This window comes from Eublepharis macularius, chromosome 17 (genome assembly GCF_028583425.1).
Source record: "Eublepharis macularius isolate TG4126 chromosome 17, MPM_Emac_v1.0, whole genome shotgun sequence".
Taxonomy (NCBI): Eukaryota; Metazoa; Chordata; class Lepidosauria; order Squamata; family Eublepharidae; genus Eublepharis; species Eublepharis macularius.
Window position 1 is genome coordinate 27,760,148 of NC_072806.1, and position 18,827 is coordinate 27,778,974.

Consider the following 18,827-nt stretch of genomic DNA (forward strand, 5'->3'; position numbering starts at 1 on the left):
CTGCCAAGAGAAAAAGAGGAGGCCTCATTAAGGGTCACATCTCAGCCCACACTTCTTAGAGCTGACCCCAAATTATTCCCTTCCACTACCTCCTCTTACTCCAGTCCTCATCTTGACCACTTAAGACAGAGGGAAACTCCACTGGGCTAGACCGCGAGCACCAATCCCCAAGCTAGGGGATGCAAGGAAGACTAATGAGGGCTTGAAACACTTGGGCAATGTGTTGGACGCATCAACTCTCCAATACTCAGAGCAAAAACACTGCTGGCACTGTAACTTTGACAGGCCGGGGGGAATCCCAGAAGCACCCCCTGCCCCAGATCCACCCCTGAGCTCCAAGCCACTGAACAAAGGGAGGGTTGGACACCAAGGGGCAATGTTAACTGGGCTGCCCATTCTTCCAGGCATTGATCCAAAAATATTTATGCGCCTTCTTGAGTGCTCAGAGTGAAGCACGCCTCCAATTCCAATGAATACAATAAAACCTGTTTTCTGGTTTCAAGAGACTGCAAAACCCTGTACATCTCCCAGCATATGATGCCGCTACATGGACTGAGGATAAAGCCAAACCCTGTCATTAGAACAACTGAGCCAGGATCAACTAAGCAAAAATGCATGTCTTTGCTGATTTTGTGCCTAAGTTATGGGGATGAGCAAATCATAACACTGACTGGCACAAAAACAACATGCCCCAACCAATGGAAATCCTAGCACCATCACTACTTCCAAAATTTGGCTTTTGCGATTTCACCAGGCATCTTCATGGCTGTAACAACTAGATAATTACTTTGAATTCTTCCTAAAACTCAAGCCGAACTCTGTATCCAGTATCAATTCCTGCACTTGAGGGGAGGGGGAGGGGGTGATTGCAGGATGCCAGAATACACATGGCCAGGCTTCCATTTAAACAAAAATGGGGATTAAAAGCACCCAGACCAGAGAGGCTCATTTATCCATTAACAGGCAGGAGAGCAGAAGTGTGTGCGTGAGCAGGCGGGAGGGGGGGGTAAAGGCTGGGGTCTCCTTGTCTGAATGCAAGCTTTATTCATTCCCTTTGACATCTAGAATCTGAAAGAACAGGTGCCAAGAATCACTGCCACAAGCTGTAGTGATGGCCACTAAGTTCTATGACTTTACAAGGGGCCTGGACAAATTCATTAAGGAGAAAGTCCATCCGTGACCATTAGCCATATTGACTAAATGAGGACACATCCTGGAATGCCAATTGCTGGAAGGCAACAACAGGAGGGGGAAACTTGGCCTCATGGCCTGCTTCTCTGACATCTGGTTGGCCACTGAAGAAAGATGATGCCGGACGCAGTGCGCCACTGGTGAAACCCAGCAGAGATCAGGCAAGCAAACTGGGGATTCAGCAGCAACACAGAGCCACCCAAGCTCAGCCTACTGTTCCAAGCAAGAATTCACCCCTGCCCTGCTTACCGAGGGAGGCTTCTTGTAGCAAGACAGTGCAGCGGTTGACTAATATGGCAAACATGGAGAGTCCAAGAGCTGTGGCGTGTTCCTGGATCACTGAGCGGCAGTCTTCAGAGAGGCACTCTGGGGGTGAAAGCAAGCAGCAGATGAGTGCTCTGCACCAGGATATCAAATATTTTATGTCAGCTAATAAGTACGATGTGCAGGATTTCAGGAATTAACAGGATAAAGAGCTAGATCACCCAATTTTGCCAAAGTGACGGAACAAGGCCTTATGTACTATACCTATTTCTTCTATGGATCTTAAGCTACAACTTAGTCTGCAAAAAATTATGCTTACGGTACACTGGACACCACAGCGGGTTTTTAGTAAAATACTAAACACAATGCCTAATTGCTGGCACTGCAGCTGACAGACAGTGTCTCTTAAGCATATGCTTTGGAAATCTCCAGCTATTTGATCTTTTGGGGAGGAAGTTATTACTCGTATTAATTTTTTATTAGAATGCCCATTGATTTTTGAGGGTGTTCATGTACTTTTAAACTACCCGTCTATAACCTAGAACCTAATCAATGGTCAACAAAAACGGATCTTCCATTCCCTTGCAGTAGCTAAAAGACTTCTATTACATCACTGGAGAGACAAATGCCCATCTCCTGTACTTCAACAGATGGAGGACCTTACGACTTTATATTCAAAAGAGGGGCACAGAGAAGATAACTGTGGATAAATTTATTTTTAGATATCTGGAAACCTTTTATGAATGCTTATGTCTAGATTTCTCACTATTGTTGTCATAGGTTTATTTCTATTGTCTATGAGGCTAATTTTTATTTTTTCATTTTCTTTTCAAATCAAATTAATTATTACTTTTTAAAGACTCAGTAGGGCAGAGCAGAAGGCAAACCACTTGGAGGGCATTTTCTGCTGGGCTAGCTCAAGCCTGCTGAGCAAAGAATGCTGGAAAAGGCACCGATTTATCCAATAGGCAAGGACCATTTCCTGCGCAGAGTTTTAAAAAACGAAGTTGGGCCAGTCACAGCTACCATTTAGAGGAGAGCAAGCCCCAAGGAACTCCCAGGTTTGTAGAAATACACAATTGATATTTTTTAAAGGAAGTTAAAAACACCCCAGACATTAACAACAATTGCCTACATCAGCAAACATACAAATACCGGGGAAAAGATAGAATTCTGGCAACATTTGGGGTTGCAACCCAAACTGACACCAAACTACAAGGCAGTGGAGCTAGCTATCGGCCCCAATGAAGGGGGGCAGAACCAGTGGCAGTAGAGATGGGGGGAAAGGGAGTCACCAGGGGGATGGGGCACAGCAGAGAGGAAATTAGGATCCCTTCTCCCACATTAGTCTTGTAGGTAGATTTCCTGTAGATTTCTATTTTGACCACAGTAGCCCCCCACACCCAAACCCCCTACTGAAATCTGGCTTGCTTATTTTACTGGAAATTACTCAGCAACTTTCAAGCCCATCTTTGCAGCTATGAGGACTAGAAACTAGCTTTTTCTCTCTTTTTAAAAAGTACTAAGATTCTTTTTAAAAAAACTAAACTCTGGAGCAACCTGCAAATTCTACATTTTTGCAGCTCTCACTGCACAATTTGCAGAATTGATAGCAATAATTTCAATAACCATTTTCTCAGCATCGTATAAAGCATTTTCCATTTTGACTCTAAAATCAAGTGTTTGCGTTTCCTACATCAGCAAATGGCCATTTGTCTAAACGGCGACTCTCTGGCACTTTCTATAGCACATGAAATGTTCTAAAAATAGCAGCCAGGCAATACTTCCCTATTAAGACCAACCAACATTCCAATAAACACACACACATACATACACAAACAAAACACAAACTTTTGAATGCCCCAGAACCTTTTATCAGTTTGGATGTTTGGTGGGAAGGAGAGGGAAGAAAAAGATGTTTCAGGGCATGGCTTGGAAGGCCAAGGGCTGTCACTAGGGCTCGTCTTGAAATGGAGGCCCAGAAGCGCAGCAGACCAACTGGGCAACCCTAAGCAGAGTTTCACCCTTCTAAGTTCACTGAAGTCAAGGGCTGACTCTGCTTAGGATGGCTCTGCTGGTTGGTTACATAGTGTTGGGTTTCAAGAAGCACCAAAGACTACTGGAGAGAGATCAAGATGGGTAGCCGTGACAGTCTGCTTGTGGCACTAGAAAAGAGCAAGAGTCCAGTAGAACCTATAAGACTGAAAAAAAATGTGGTAGGGTATGAGCGTTTGTGAGGCACAGCTCACTTCTTGTATTTGAAGAAATGAGCTGTGACTCACGAAAGCTCATACCCTACCATAAAATTTGGTTAGTCTTAGAGGTGCTACTGGACTCTTGCTCAAAGACTACTGGGACAGAGAAGCCTCCCCACCACCACCTTGAAGAGGGCTATGCCAGCAGAAGACAACCTGATGTTCCTTCTGCACAGGTCAGAACTCACAGGGCCCTTGGAAGCAGACAGGAGGAAGATGACAGGGCGGGAGGATTGTTTAAGCAACAAAGCTGAAAATTAACTGCTGCAGATGCATAGGGCACCCCTCTACCATAAGCACAGTCCCATTTGAAGAACTGTGACAGTGGAAACTCACACTGCAGAGGGGCAGCCATTCTCCCCCAAGTCAAGGCCAAGTACAACTGAGCCAGGGAGTCAGCTGACAACATCCCCTTCCATCACCCATACCTGAGCCAAATGAGGTATGCCAGTTGGAAGGCCAGCAGAACCCCAGAGGAGGAGTGAAAGCCCACAACTGGACCAAGGCAGTCTTCGGGCTCCTTACTCCTTTCCCTCTGGATGGTCCTTCATTTGGACCTGCTTGCTGTCCCAGTGCCAGGCACTCTTCCGGCCTCCATAAATCTACCTGGCTTCTCTTACGTAGCGGGAGACATTTTGGTTTCCAGGAGAACATAATATTCATGGAAAACATAAACCAACTGTCGTCAAAGTTGTCGGGGCTCAGGAAATGGAGCGGCCGGGAGAAGGCTGCCATGTGGCCGGATGTTATGCATTTCTAATTAGCGCGATACATCTTTCAGCAGCCGCGAGTGTCCTTCTGCTGGGAAACTGAGAGCGCTGCTGTTGTTATTGTAACTGTCAAGGAGTGCTTAAACAGATAATCTCCAGGAAAAGTGATAAACACAACCCTCCCCGCCAGGGTGTGCTGGACACCATCACCAGACCCTCCTAGAGGGCAGTGTGGCCAGGTCGCAAGAAGCAACGGGATCAGGCTGCCACAGAGATGGGAGGGGGGAGGCTGTCCACTGGGGCAGGAGAAGCAGAGATGTCAACACCAGAGTTTCTGTTCTCAAGTCTGACTGGACTGCAAGGAGAAACAAGAGCTGGGTTATGGAGAGCTGCCCATCAGTCTTCAAACAAAAAGCTAAGCTTTCAGGCTGCTTCAGAACCATCCTCAGCCCGCTTGTAGCCCCAACTCCCCAGGCAGGCCTTTCTGCAGGCATCCAAACCAGGGAAGAGTTGTACGGATATTCATTCTCACCTGCTTCTTCAGCCTGCTCCGGCTGGTGGGCAACATTCTGAGTTCCCCAGAACACTTCACCAAGCAGAGAAGTTCTGTGAAGCTCAGAAGCGTGCACAATCTCACCCAAGCCTGTGCACTGGACACGCTGGTAAATATTTAAAAAGAGGGCTTGGCCTGAGGATTAGGGAGTGGAAACCAGTGGAGATTTGCTCCAAGGAGAAAAGGAGCACAGTGGGGGTTGGAGGGGAGATGCCTCCCTGGACAGCCAGGCCAGACAAGTCAAGTAATGCTGGGAGCTGGCCTGGCTCATCAGTGACCCTGCAGCCGCTGAACAAGACACCCCTTTCCAACCAGCTGGCTAGGCCAACAAGGCACGAGAAGGCAAGCTGACACCACCTGGAGGCATTAAGCCGCTGCTCCCCTTATCACTGCTCAGACACTGGGAGTGTTTGTCTTGTGAGTCACTCTCAGACAGACTGTGCTGGCACTGCACCCCCCCCTAACCCCCACCCCAGATGGCTGGGTTTCTGCAGGAAGTGGGCAAGAGAGGAGAGCTTCCAGGGGAGGCTGATGCTCCCACAGCACCAGGGAGATGCATCAGGAGGAGGACAGCATGCAAACCAGATTGGAATGCAAGCCCCAGAAGAGGGTGGGAGGAAGGAGAGAGAGTCTTGGCTGGGGGCATTTCCCTGCAGCCCCAGCACCAAGTGATTCACAGGACACGTACCCAACATGCAGATCCCTCCACCAGAGGCAAACTCTCCACCCTCCCCAGTGCTTAAGTGTTCCATTTAGGACCATCACTGAAGGCAATGAAATCAGTCAGAGCCTTCCATTCGCTTACTGCCAAAAGACCAAGATTATGGAATAGGAGAGAAAGCTGAGTAGGAGGGAGAACTTGCTGGCTGGGGGCAGCAATGTAAGGCAGAAGAGCTGGGACCAAGGGTAAAAGAACTGTGGACACCCCCCCTCCCGCCATGCCGTCAGCACGTCTGAAACATCAGCAAATGCCGTTTTTACTTTCTCAAAATAAATCCCTCCAGCTCTGAAGCTATGCTTCCTTAAGGGGGGGGGGAGGTGTCTCATCTGCCCAACTGAGGTGGTGATGGCCACATCCCACCACTGATGCTTCTTTAGATGAGCAATCTGCCCACTGAGATAAGAAGAGATAGTCCCCCCTGCCACTGAAAAGCAAAACTCGTGGCCTATGGAACTCCCTGCCTGGAAAAGTGAACCAATGCCCAGCCCCCACGAAGCACGGAAGCCCTTCCTCTACGGAGCTCACAATCCTTCAAAGGAAGACATATTCCTGGAAATAAAAAATTAGTGTGTATCAATCCCACCTCTATATTCCGAACAGGGGCCTGGAGATACTTGTAATTTTACTGATTCTGCTGGATCACAGATGAAACTTCTAAGACACTTCTTTGGACAGTTCTCCATTCAAACAGAACGTAAATTATTATGCCACAATCCCCAAATCATTGTTCCAATGCAGTCCTGCACTAAGACATGAAAAGAAGGGCAAGCAGGGCCCAGAAAGAGCTCAAAGCCAAAAACACATCCCTCCTTCCATCTGGGGTCTGTTGCATCTTTTTGCAGACTGGGGTGGGGTGCAGAGCTCTGGGTTCCTGAGGTCCCAGGACAAACACTTCACCACTACTCACAGTTGGGCAGGATCAGCCCCTGTGGATCCTGCAGGAGGAGGGGCAACTGTCAAAAGCTCCCCCTCCTCATTTTTCAAAGCACTCTGGTTATTCTTGGGGAAGGGGAAGGAGGACAAGGTGAGACATGCTGGGAAGTGGGAGGGGGCATGAACGGAGCAGCACTCCCCATGGAAGCTATTAGATACTCAACACTTCATTTGTTTCTCCCACCCCAACCCCCCCACCTGGGGAGCGCAACTCCCAGCTCTAGGACAGGAGGCTCTCCTCTGACGTAACCAGGAAGCAGCTGCAAAATTAAGGAATCCCTCCTGACATCATAAAAAGGGTCGACGGTTTACAGGGGAAAGTATAAAAATTAATGACATATTCCCAGCCGATGCTGCAGGCCTGCCTGAGACTTGCACAGGAAGCCGAACTGCACAAGGTTGTGCTCCCTCAATCGCTTGCCCAGGCAGACCCCCACCCCCACCCCCCAGGTGGAGTGCAAATGAAGCTGGTCTGGGGAAGTGGGGTGATTCTGAGGACAGCCTCGGGGCTGCACCCCTCCAAGCTCCGCTGCCCTCCAAGAGGCCGCACTCGAAAGGCTGGAGCAGCCCCTCTCCGTGGAAGAGCCTTTTGCCTGGAGGGCGTTTTCTCCTGGAACGGGAAAAGGGCACACCAGTGCTAAAATTAACCCAGCCTCTTCCCGGAAGTATCTGTGGAAAAAGGCTGCCATTTTTAGAATATGTTATTCTCAGAAATTTCCTGAAAAGGCCCCTAAAGCCCAAACATGCCGAGAAACCATTTCCACATGGGGCGGGACAGAAAGAGAGTCCCCCACAGTTCAACAAGGGTTGGCAGCAGTTTTCCAGAGCTCTGTTCAGTGATGGGTTTTCTCCAGGCAGAACACATGCTACGGTGATCCACAAAAACCTCTCGGGTAGAGCAGAGTGGCCACCCTCAAGTAAGCAGGCATCGAGAAGAGCGGCCTGGCTGAGGACCAGCCCAGAAGAAATCACGCTTGGCCTCCACTGCTGGCTGGACTCTAAGACGTTGGCACCCTAGGCTCCTCCGCCAGTGGCCCGGAACACCTCAAAAGCCACCGACTCATTAAGCATCCACTCTCTTCTCAGGCGTGCTTATCTGCCCCCTCTCATGAGTCCAGGCTGGCGGTCCAGTTAGCCCCACCTGATTTGCAGCAAGAGAAAGCAGGGGAGACAGGCGGCACGCTTGCCAGGCCGTGTCAGCCAAGATCACGGTGACGCTACACCCCAGTTCTGCAGGGAAAATGAAAGAGCACCAAATGCTCTTCCGGAGAATTCAAGGGCCAAACAAGACACAGCTGCTTTCTTTTTAGCAAGCACATGCAGCATCCACAATGGAGCAAACAGCGCCTATCTGGGCCATTTTGGATCAAGAAAACTGCACGGAAGGAGAGGCCGAAGCCCCTTCTCTCTTGGCACTACGGTCTTGATCCAAATCAGGCCCAAGCAGCACTGGGAAAATCAGTTCACAGCAGCTGCCATCTGACTGAGGGAAATGAGAGTTGGGTTGGGGTTCCTCCGACCTAACTCGTTAAAAGGTGTAACCTCTAGTTTAGCCCCTAGCCCTCCTGATTCTGATGTGCATGTAAGCACACATGGGCAATGCCTACAGGAATCTCAGAAGCCACAAGGGAGGCTGAGCAAAACCCCATCAGGTAGCCCTTCAATGCCTCATGATTAGCAGGAGCAGAAGAAATTGCACAGACTTGGAAACCTTGCAAAAGAATAATCAGCACAGGTGATTGCCGTGTGGGATTTACAGAGGCTGTAAAATCCAGAAGTGCTGATTTCACTGCATAGCACCAACCAATATTCTTTCCCCACAGGAGGTGCTGGGACCACCAATGTGTCACTCACTCCTCCAGAGTTATGCCTACCCTATCCCATCCCATCCTGCAGCTCTCCAACTTGAACACAGACAAAGCTTGCCACAGAAATGGGCTAGGCAGTCCTGCTCTGGCAGATCCAGGAGTTTGGCCACCACAGATGCGGGCCAGGGGGCACCAGCAGATGGGAGGGAACACACAAGCCCTGGGCAGGCTGAGTCTCCATCACTCAGCAGGGCCTGCAAGTTGCTGCACATAGCAGAAGGAAGGTTTCCCGGGTCTTTGCAGTTGTTACTTGGAGCACTATGGCAAGAGGAGGAGACTCAGAGTTTTCCTGGCGAATGCTTCTGTGCGTGGCCCAGGGCAATGGAAATCGGGGGGGGGGGAGGCCACTGGGAATGGGTAAAAAATTCCACACAAAACAGCTCCTGCTCTGCCTGCTCAAGACAACTTCCCAAGGCTTCAGCAGCATGTCTGCCAAGCTGATGGAACAGAGAAATGCCCCTTGGGACACCTGCTGGCACAGGAAAGCAGCCATGAACTTGCATCTTGCCCAGGGCTTTTTTTGAGCCGGAAAACCCCAGAACGGCATTCCAGCACCTTTTAAAAATACCCACGTAATTGTTGTCATGTGGGTATTTTAAAAATGGCCTCTTTCAGCCATTTCCCCTGCCCAGCCCTGGCCAGATCCTAGTCGTTTCGGCCCCGATCAGGGCCATTACTGTGCCATTTGGGCCTTTGGGAGGGCCGTTTGGGGCCCATTTAGGGCCCAAAATGGCCCGAATCGCGGCTGAAACAGCCAGGATCCGGCTGGTGCTGGGCTAGAGAGGGTTCCCACGCCTGGCACCAGCCTGATCCTGGCCATTTTGGCATGATCCGGGCCATTTTGGCACTGTTTTGGTCTTTTTGGGTCTATTTCAGGCCCCAAACTGCCAGGATTGGGGCCAAAACGGCCAGGATCGGGCCTCTGCCTGGCAAGGGAACACTCCCACACTTGGCAGCAGCCCAATCCTGGCCGTTTGGGGACCAATTCAGGCCCAAAATGGCCAGGATCAGTAGCGAAGTGGCCAGGATCGGGCCCAAAATCGCTAGGACTGGGCTACTGCCCAGCAGGGGAGTACTCTCCTGTGTAGCGACAGCCCGTTCCAGGCCACTTTGGGCACATTTTGGCCCAAAATGGCCTGGATCGGGCCGTAGATAGCCAGGTTTAGGCTGCTGCCAGGAGAGGGAGTGCTCTCCCGTGCAGCAGCACCCTGTTCCAGGCTGATCTGGGCCATTTTGGCCTAATGTGAGCCTGAAATGGCCCAGATCTGGCCACTGCCAGGTGAGGGAGTGCTCCCCCGTGGCGGAGAGGACCATTCTGGGCTGAATTTTGCCTTATCTGGGCCGAATTGGACCCCCCCCCATGGAGCACAGAAGCGCTCCCGGGGCAACCACCGCCTACACGATGATGTCACTTCCTGAAAGTGATGTCATCGTGCAGTCCCGGAAGCATACAAGTGGTGAGAGTTTCCCCACCTCTTTCCCCAGAAAAAAAGCCCTGATCTTGCCTATGTCCCTACCTATGTACACACACACATCCAGCTGCCAAAGCAGACATCTGTAATAGATGCACAAAGCCAGGTAAACACAGATCAACTCTACTGTTAGCAACTTAGCTAGAGCTAAGAATGCCTCTGCCCCCTCTTTTACACATTTGCTTTAATTTGTACTGTTTCTGGGACACCGATTAAAGGTGGCAATTTAGTGGGTGCATAGAATGATGAACCAGACTCAAAACTCAGCTTCCCCCAGGTCTATTTATCCCATGCTTGTTTAACTCACCCTTCTTCAAAGGAGCTCATGGCTCCACACACTGCTCTCCTCTCCTCCACTTTATCCTCACAACAACCCCAAGAGGTAGGTAAGCTGAGAATGAGTGACTGTCCCAAGGTCACCCAAACAAGTTTCATGGCTGAGTAGATCCAGAGGAGTTAGCCATGTTAGTCTGTAGTAGCAAAGTAGTAAAGAGTCCAGTAGCACCTTTAAGACAAACCAACTTTATTGTAGCATAAGCTTTTGAGAACCACAGCTCTCTTCGTCAGATGCATGGAGGGTATGAAGAGCAAATAATGGATCTTCATACCCTCTATGCATCTGATGAAGAGAACTGTGGTTCTCGAAAGCTTATGCTACAGTAAAGTTGGTTAGTCTTAAAGGTGCTACTAGACTCTTTACTACATGGCTGACTAGGGATTTGAACCTGCATCTCCCAGATCCTACTTTGACACTAACTGCTATAGCCCACAAATCATTTCCATGTAAAAAAAAAACGCCCTTGGATAGCCAACATCAGAGCTTCAGCATCTCATAAATCTCCTTCCCGGTGCTTCCTGCCTAGCAAACCCAGAATAAACTGCGCAAAATGAGGACTTAGGTAGGTCTGCTCCGTCTGCAAGATTGTCAATTCTTTTAGCTCTGCTCCTAGCGTCTTCTACCCATGTCTTTCTTCTGAGATGCTCACCCCGTGCCCCCAGAGCACTGCTTGCTGGCCACAGCGACACGGCCAGGCAGCTGCTGCCACTACATCTCCTGATGAGGTGGGGAAGGCAATTCCAAGTCGAGCTTCAGTTTCAACTTTGACCAGCAGCTCTGAGACTTGCACTCAAGTACACGGCCGAATAAAATATTTTTTCATAAATTTAACGCCAGCATGTCTGTGTTTGGAAACTCTGAAAATCCATGTTGTATGGTTTACTGCACTGGAAAAGGTGCCAACAGAGTTTCAAAGGAAGGGAAGTGTATAACTGTTTCCTTTCAAATGTATTTTCCAATGGGATCCATTGAGGGAAAAAGCTGGAACTAACTAAAACATTATTAAAAACTGTTACGAAGAGAGACAGAGAGATGGAAAAAGATAGACAAAAAGAGAGAGAAAGAACCAATGTGAAACTGAGGAAGAAAAGGGGGGCGTCTGCCAGAAAGGGGAGAGGCTACAGGTCAAGAAATCCCCGGGCGAGGTGGCTCACAGCCCCAACTGGTAGTTTTGAGATTTCAGTGCCACTGGCCCTGGCAAACCAGACAGCCAACTCCACGGCTAGTGGAGAGAGCCCCCCTGGCAAGCTGCTAGCCCTCTGCATTCAAATCCAGCCAGCCTGTAGCTTTGATCGCTACTGGGTTGTTGTTTTCTAATGAGTCCAGTCATAGGCATCATGCCAATTAAGTGTATTTGCATGCATTCACTTAGTCTGCTTCTGCTGCGGAGGGAAGGGCTGGCTAGCTCACTTTGAGACTTCAACTGGATGCCTGGAGCCACATATTTTCTAGCCCATCTATGCAGCTGTGAAGGTTAGAAACTTGCTTTTGCTTTGGAAGGGTGGAGGAGGAGGGGAGGAAGGGAAGCTGAGATTTGGAGGATGCTCAGCTGTACGTGAATAGCTAGGAAATGTGCACCAGCCCTGGCCTTCTCTTCCCTGAGCTCCCAAGGCCAATTTCAGGAGTGTGCCTGGAGAGAGGGTGGGGCTCCGGCAGCCGTGTTTCCCAACACCGACATTCCACTGAGAGACTACGATGAGCAGTGACCTTTCCTTTTCAAAGGCCCTTGTCATTTAGGGGTGAGCCCTGCAGCTACCACCAGAGCTCTGTGCGTGTTTGTGGAGCCCTTCTGCCGCTGGCCTCCAATTCTTCAGGGTGCCTCATCTACAGGCTGCAGCACACATGTGGAGGGATGAGGGGAAAAATAAACAGACAGACAAAAGAATGAGGATGCCCTGCCAATTCCAATCGAGCAGCATTTCATTTAAACGCTTATCAAGCTGAGAAAGAGCAGGGTTCCTGGAAAAGCAGGCTTCCTTTCTTCCAGTGCCAGCATCAGACACCCTCCAGGATGGGCACAGGCCAGGCACAGTGGCAGGCAGCCCACCCCACCCAGCTCGGCAAACAATCCCTTGACGGCGGCTGGTCAAAAAATAAAGACAGAGCGCAACGAGATTTTATGTTATTAATCTCAGATCTGGCTGCTGCCAAAGGGCCAAATTACCCACCAATGTCTGTGCTAATAAATTTTTTTTAAAAAATAAAAAAGCTCCGGTTGCAGCTTCTGCCAAAGCACTCAATGGAAACTGAGAGCCAAGGATCCCTGTTCCATATTAGAGGGCAGCCTGGGCACGGCCTGTGCAATATGTTGTCCTGGTCTCCCATCCCACGGCCTGCCCCTCACACCCCAGCTGATGCAAACGCCAGCCAAGGCTTCCCTTCTGTGAGCAGCACAACTAGACATGCCATAGCAGAGAGTGACCAAACAGGAGGAAGAGGAGCCACTCCGCGCCAAGTGACACGAAACACTGGAACACGAGCCATGTTCTCTGACAGGGTGGCGGTGGCAGACTTTTATTGGATCACTGGTGCTGGGGAAAGGATGTCAACTCTTCCCCTCTTAGTTGCTCCCCTGTTCAAAAATGCCCCTTCTTACTGCTGCAAACCCCGGTAAACGGAAGGAAACAAAGATCCATACTGCAGCTGTCTTTCTCCCCCTCTTATCAGGGAGGGGGCCGTTTTTGATCAGCCCCCAGTGTCACAGCATCCCCTAATATGATCCTCCACACCCACCACCCTTCAGAGGCTAAATTACACATCAGATCAAATCACAGAACTCCCAACATCAAGGGTCTAACAGCGTCACATTTTGCAAGCTTCAGACTGGCACAGAAATTGTTTCTCAAAAACTGAAAAAAGATGAAGTTCTCTGTAAAACATAAAAGCTAAAATAATCCCAGCCTAAGGTGGCATAGAAAAAGATTCCATTTTGTTTATTCTCAGATAAGGCTGATGCCACACCTCCTGCCACAGTCCCCTGCTGGACAACACATGGCCTGTGGCCACGGAAGGGCTTTAGCTCCACAGGTCCCTATTGCTCCAGCCCTGGGTGGGAGAGCAGCCCTGTACAAAAACTGCTGCGGGAACCAGGACCCGCCTCCCCCAAACATCCAAGTCTGCAGCACCCGCAGATCCACAAGTACAGTTCGGAAACACGGCCCAGCTCTTGACCAGGATTACTTTAATTTGGAAGCTAATTGGCTCCAGTTGTGAGTGAAAGGAAAGGGCAGGAAAGCCAGGAGATGGATCCTGGCAGCTCTGAAACATCAGCACCAAAAAGGATCCGCACACAGAGCACTAGGAAAGAGATACGCAACAGGTTGATGTTTTTAGTTCCCGTAAGACACAAGTTTGTGGATTCACCCCCCCCCCCTCAACACCCCCCTTTAAAGTGTATTGGCAAGTGCTGAGCCTTTTGCCATAGGCTGAGAGAAAGTGGGGGGGGGGGAACCGAAAGAAAAAAACCTCAACCAACCCTGGTTGATAAAAGGAAACGAAGGAGACGTGAACAATTGAAAACTACCTAAAGCTCGGGAGAGGCTTATTTTATTAGTCCTTAATAAATATCTTGCAGATTTCCTGCAGGAAATACACCAGATCACATGTAGAATAGTTTGATACTGATGTCAACGGCATCAACATATGAAATCTATTAGGGGTGAAGCCACAGCAGGGCGATCAGTGTGCAGAAAAGCTGCACGGCACCAGGGTGGGGGGGGGATCTCACGGCCCTTCCAAATTCTTCGAGAGGTAAAAAAGTCAGCCAAGACACAGAGAGAGAGAGAGGGAGAAAAAAAAATCCCACATCCTGCTTTGGGCTGCCAGCAATCTGAAGTGCCCAGAGATTAATTCTATGTCTGGCCTGGAAATGTGACTTTAAAGCAAGGGGGGTGGACCGGGGAAGGTTGGGGGGAGGCCAGGCTAACTGGGGCTGGCACCATGCCACTAACCCCCCCCCCACACCCCCAGCCATGTTTCAACGTAGACAGCAGTAAACCCCAACAGACAGCGGCTCCTTGCTTTGCCAGGGACTCACGGCAACAGCAGCTGCAGTGCGTCTCGCTCGGCAAATGCAGATGGGCCTGGGCAGGCTGCTTCTGCTCTGCACACTTTCAAGAGGAAGGCAATCCTGCTAGCCTTGGCCGGAGGCCCTTGTGCCCTCTTCCCTTAGCAGCCTGAGCCCCCAAAGTTCTGGCCAGGGAGGTGCCCAGAGAAAACTGCCTGACGAGAGGCAGAATTTTGTCTGCTTGCAGATGCCCTTCCAGCACCTGGAGAAATACTGCAACCCTGTTGGAAGAGGTGATAAAGATTCAGTACCCAGCCTGGGTGAGAAAGACAAAGCTGTTTTTAAGCCTGGGAGAAGCCCCTGGCAGTTTTAGGACTGGTTTCCAACACACACACACCCCAAAAAAAGAATGCACAAAGTCAGAACTACGAAGACATCACATGGAAAGAGCTGCCCAAGTGGCTGCCAAGAAGGGGTCACTATAGAGCCACCAGGAAGCTCTATAGTGTATTTAGAACATTTATATTCTTCCTGCTTGAGGCGGCTTTCAAAAATAGAATAAAAGAACTGTAATCCAATTTAAAACTTAACTCCTTGGGGGAAACTGATAGGAGCTGGGGCAACCCAGAGTGGAGACCATTCATGATGGGGTAAGTGCTTGAGGTAATATTAGTAGGAGCAGGCAAGAACTTGAGAATCAGAGTAGGACAGTAAATGACAGATGTGTGAGGAGACCAAAGGGAAATGAGACAAGGCCTCTTGGGAAGGAGTGTTTTCCTACATGCCAATGATAGAAGCCTCCAAGCCCAGATTAGGGAGGTAGAGAGCTTGGTGTTAACTGATAACATACGTAATAGTGGGTATTTCAGAAATCTGTTGGAATGGGGATACAGTTATCCTTGAACATGAACTCTACAGACAGGATAGAGAAGGATGTGCTGGTCCCCAGAATGGAGTTTGCCTTTTACGTGGCAGCCACACACTGAATCGACATTTTTATCAACCCATCCACTTCCTGCCTCAGTTTAGCAAGTTCAGACCCTGTCAGCATATACTTGAATTTGGGATTTTTGTTCCATTGTGCATCCATCTTACTTTGTATCTACAGTGAACTTCCATTCATCATCCTGAATAATTAGGGGCCATTGGCAAATATAGCTGCTCAGCCCCCAGTACCAGATCATTTATGAACACTGGCCCCAATACCAATCCTTGTGGTATCCCTTTGCTCACTTCCCTCCATTGTGAGAACATTTATTCCTACTCTCTGCTTCTTGTCATTTATAATAATAATAATAATAACATTCGATTTATATACCGCCCTTCAGGACAACTTAATGCCCACTCAGAGCGGTTTACAAAGTGTTATTATTACCCCACAACAATCACCCTGTGAGGTGGGTGGGGCTAAGAGAGCTCAAGAGAACTGTGACTCGCCCAAGGTCACCCAGCTGGCTTTGTGGAGGAGTGGGGAATCAAACCCGGCTCTCCAGATTAGAGTCCCGTGCTCTTAACCACTACACCAAACTGGCTCTCCAGTTGAACCACATTTCAATCCCTAATCCTTTTATCTCATGATGGCTAAAATCACTTAGGAATCATCCGTGAGTACCTTGACAAAAGAAGTCCAAGTATACAAATGTCTACTGGATCACTGTTATTTATATGCTTGTTCACTTTCTTGAAGAACTCCAAGCTACTGGTGAGGCAGGACTTCCCTTTGCAGAAGCCATGCTGATTTTCTCTCAGCAAGCTTTGTTCTTCTGTGTGCTTATTAATTCTACCCTTAATAACAATTTCTACTAATTTGCCTGGGACAGACGTTAGGCTAACAGGCTGGTAATTTCCTGGTTCCCCTCTGGATCCCTTTTTAAAAAATCAGTGTAACATTTGCTACTTCCCAGTGCTCCGGTACTGAGTCTGATTTTCACAACAAATTACATATACTGGTTATTAGATCAACAATTTCAACACATGAGCTCCTTAAGAACCCTCAGATCCATGGCCTTCTGGACCAGGAGACTTACTTGTTTTAAACAGCCCAATAGTCCTAGAACTTGATCTTTCATCACCTCAATTAGACTCAGTTCTCCAGTCTCCCTTTCTGAGATCAGCAGCTCCGCTGTGGATACATGCCGTGTATTTTCCACAGTGAAAACAGAGCAAAGACTTCATCTCCCCATCTTCCTTTAGCAATCCTTTGGTTCTTTTCTCATCCAATGTCTCAAATGCCTCCCTGACCAGTTTCCTACTCCTGATATACTTAAGAAATGCTTCTTGTTTTTAGCAGTCTGCTCCTCAAATTCTCTTTTTGCTTGCCAATTGTTACCTTTTGTCAGACCCTATGCTCATTTCCATTCATGGGAGTAAACTTCACACTTTTTAAGCAAAGCCTTCTAACTGTTTATTGCTTTCTTGATGTAGGTCATTAACCACATGGGTATTCTTTTAGGAGGAGTTTTCCAAACTTGAAGCATGCATTCTATCTGGATATCAATAAGCTTAGTTTTGAATAGCTTCTAAGCATCCTGAAGGGAACTGACTACACTCCCATTCTGCAGTCACTCCATTGGCATCCCATCAATAACTAGGCTCAATTCAAGGTCACAACTATCACATTTAAAGCTCTTCATAGCCTTGGCTCCTCATATGTGTGTGACCTCCTCTCCCTCTATGTTCTGCCATGGCAGCTTCACTCATCTGGTGAGGGCCTTCTGCAGATACCACCCTGCAGCTGGGCAAAATCAACAGCTGCCTGCACATGAGCTTTCTCTATGGTGGCCCCCACCTTATGGAATGGCTCATTCTCCTGGCTTTCTGCAATCTATGCAAAACTGAATTATTCAGGAGGGCTTTCTACCCAGATTATAGGGCTATGTCATAAGAAATAGCTCAGAGAGATGTCTTGGTAGAGACAGGGACTAAACACTATGCAATACTGAATAATGTCGGCTGAAGTAGATATGTGCCTACTAGGGAGTTTCCACGCTGCTAAACATGCCATGGAAATTAGTTTTGCTTTGTTTCAGATAGATTTCATCTCTGTGCTTGGCTTTAAGCTTGTTTAAAAATTTTCCGCTACTATTCCCTATCATAGCTGTTTCCCTGAATGTCCTGACTGTTGTTCATTATTGTACTTTGCTCAGTGAACGTCCTAGCTATTGTTTATATTGCATTTTCACTTATACTGTTGTAATCCGCATTGGATCTCAGTGAGAAAGGTGGACTATAAATAAATAAAGAATAAAAATTCTGACTAGTCCCCTCATTTATGTTAAGTTCCATGTTTGAAATCAAGTGCGATTGTTTCGGACTTTTGGGGCAACTTTCCACTGACATGAATGCTGAACGTAATAGCATCATGGCCGATATTCCCAAATGGTGTAACAACATTTACATCTCACACCAAGATCACTAACCCACTGGTTGGCTCTGTGATCAGATGCTCCAATGCACAGTCATTCATGACGTCTAGGGATCTCATTTCTACAGCATGACTCCAGCATACATTTACCCAGTCAATGGGAGTCACCCAGTATCACATTTTCTGCTTTAGCCGCGTCACTTATTTCCTTCTCCATCTTGAGATCACCCTCAAAGATTTGATCCGGGAAGGGGGGAACAGGATACCCTTACTTTTAAGGAACCTGCAGGGTCCAGTGCCTCTACTCACAGTGTTTCTGTGGTGGAGTTTATTCCCCCAATGTTTCCTAGTTTTGACTCCATGCCCTTTTTGATATATAATAATAATAAAAACAACAACATCAACATTCAATTTGTATACCGCCCTTTAGGACAACTTAATGCTCACTTAGAGCAGTTTACAAAGTGCGTTATTATTATCCTCACGACAATCACACTGTGAGGTGGGTGAGGCTGAGAGAGCTCCAAGCAGCTGTGACTGACCCAAGGTCAGCCAGCTGGCTTCAAGCAGAGGAGTGGGGAATCCAACCTGGCTCTCCAGATTAGAGTCCTGCTGCTCTTAACTACTACACCAAATGCAACACCTCCCTCCCTGTCCAGTCTACAGAGATTATATCCAGGAATGACTGTATCCCACTGATTCCCACCATTACACCATGTTTCAAGCACTCCAGCTCCCTCATCTCGGCTCAGAGACTTAAAGCATTGGCATATGGACAACTGTAACACATTTTCCTCTCAGCCCTTGGGCTGGTTTGATGGCCCTCCAGAGCAACTGGTTGGCTGCTGTGTGAAACAGGATGCTGGACTAGATGATCTACTGATCTAATCCAGCAGGACCCCATCTTTAGTGAGACTAACCCTGACAACAAATCCAGCAGCCAATGAAACTAGCAGCAGCCAAGAATAGGAACAGAAAACACCATAAAATTAGCATAAAAACAATAAGAAAAATGGCATTAAACCACAGATGATGTTAAAATAGGCAACTAAAATGTGGGATAAAAATTCCAACAGCCCAGGCAAACAAGAATGTTGCGCCCTAACGTGTGACTGTCAACACATTGTCAGGCAAAACTTGAGCGCTTCAGCCC

The 18,827-nt window shown here is 48.4% G+C and overlaps 1 protein-coding gene across 3 annotated transcripts in view; it reads right to left on the reverse strand.

Annotated features, from left to right (window-relative positions):
* The window catches only part of SMG6 (SMG6 nonsense mediated mRNA decay factor), a 98,953-nt gene that overhangs the window by 54,933 nt on the left and 25,193 nt on the right, over window positions 1–18,827 (reverse strand). For all 3 annotated transcript variants that reach the window (XM_055001784.1, XM_055001785.1, XM_055001786.1), the window contains one exon: window positions 1,441–1,557. In XM_055001784.1, the coding sequence (XP_054857759.1) occupies window positions 1,441–1,557 (117 nt within the window). The remainder of the gene's footprint in view (window positions 1–1,440; window positions 1,558–18,827) is intronic.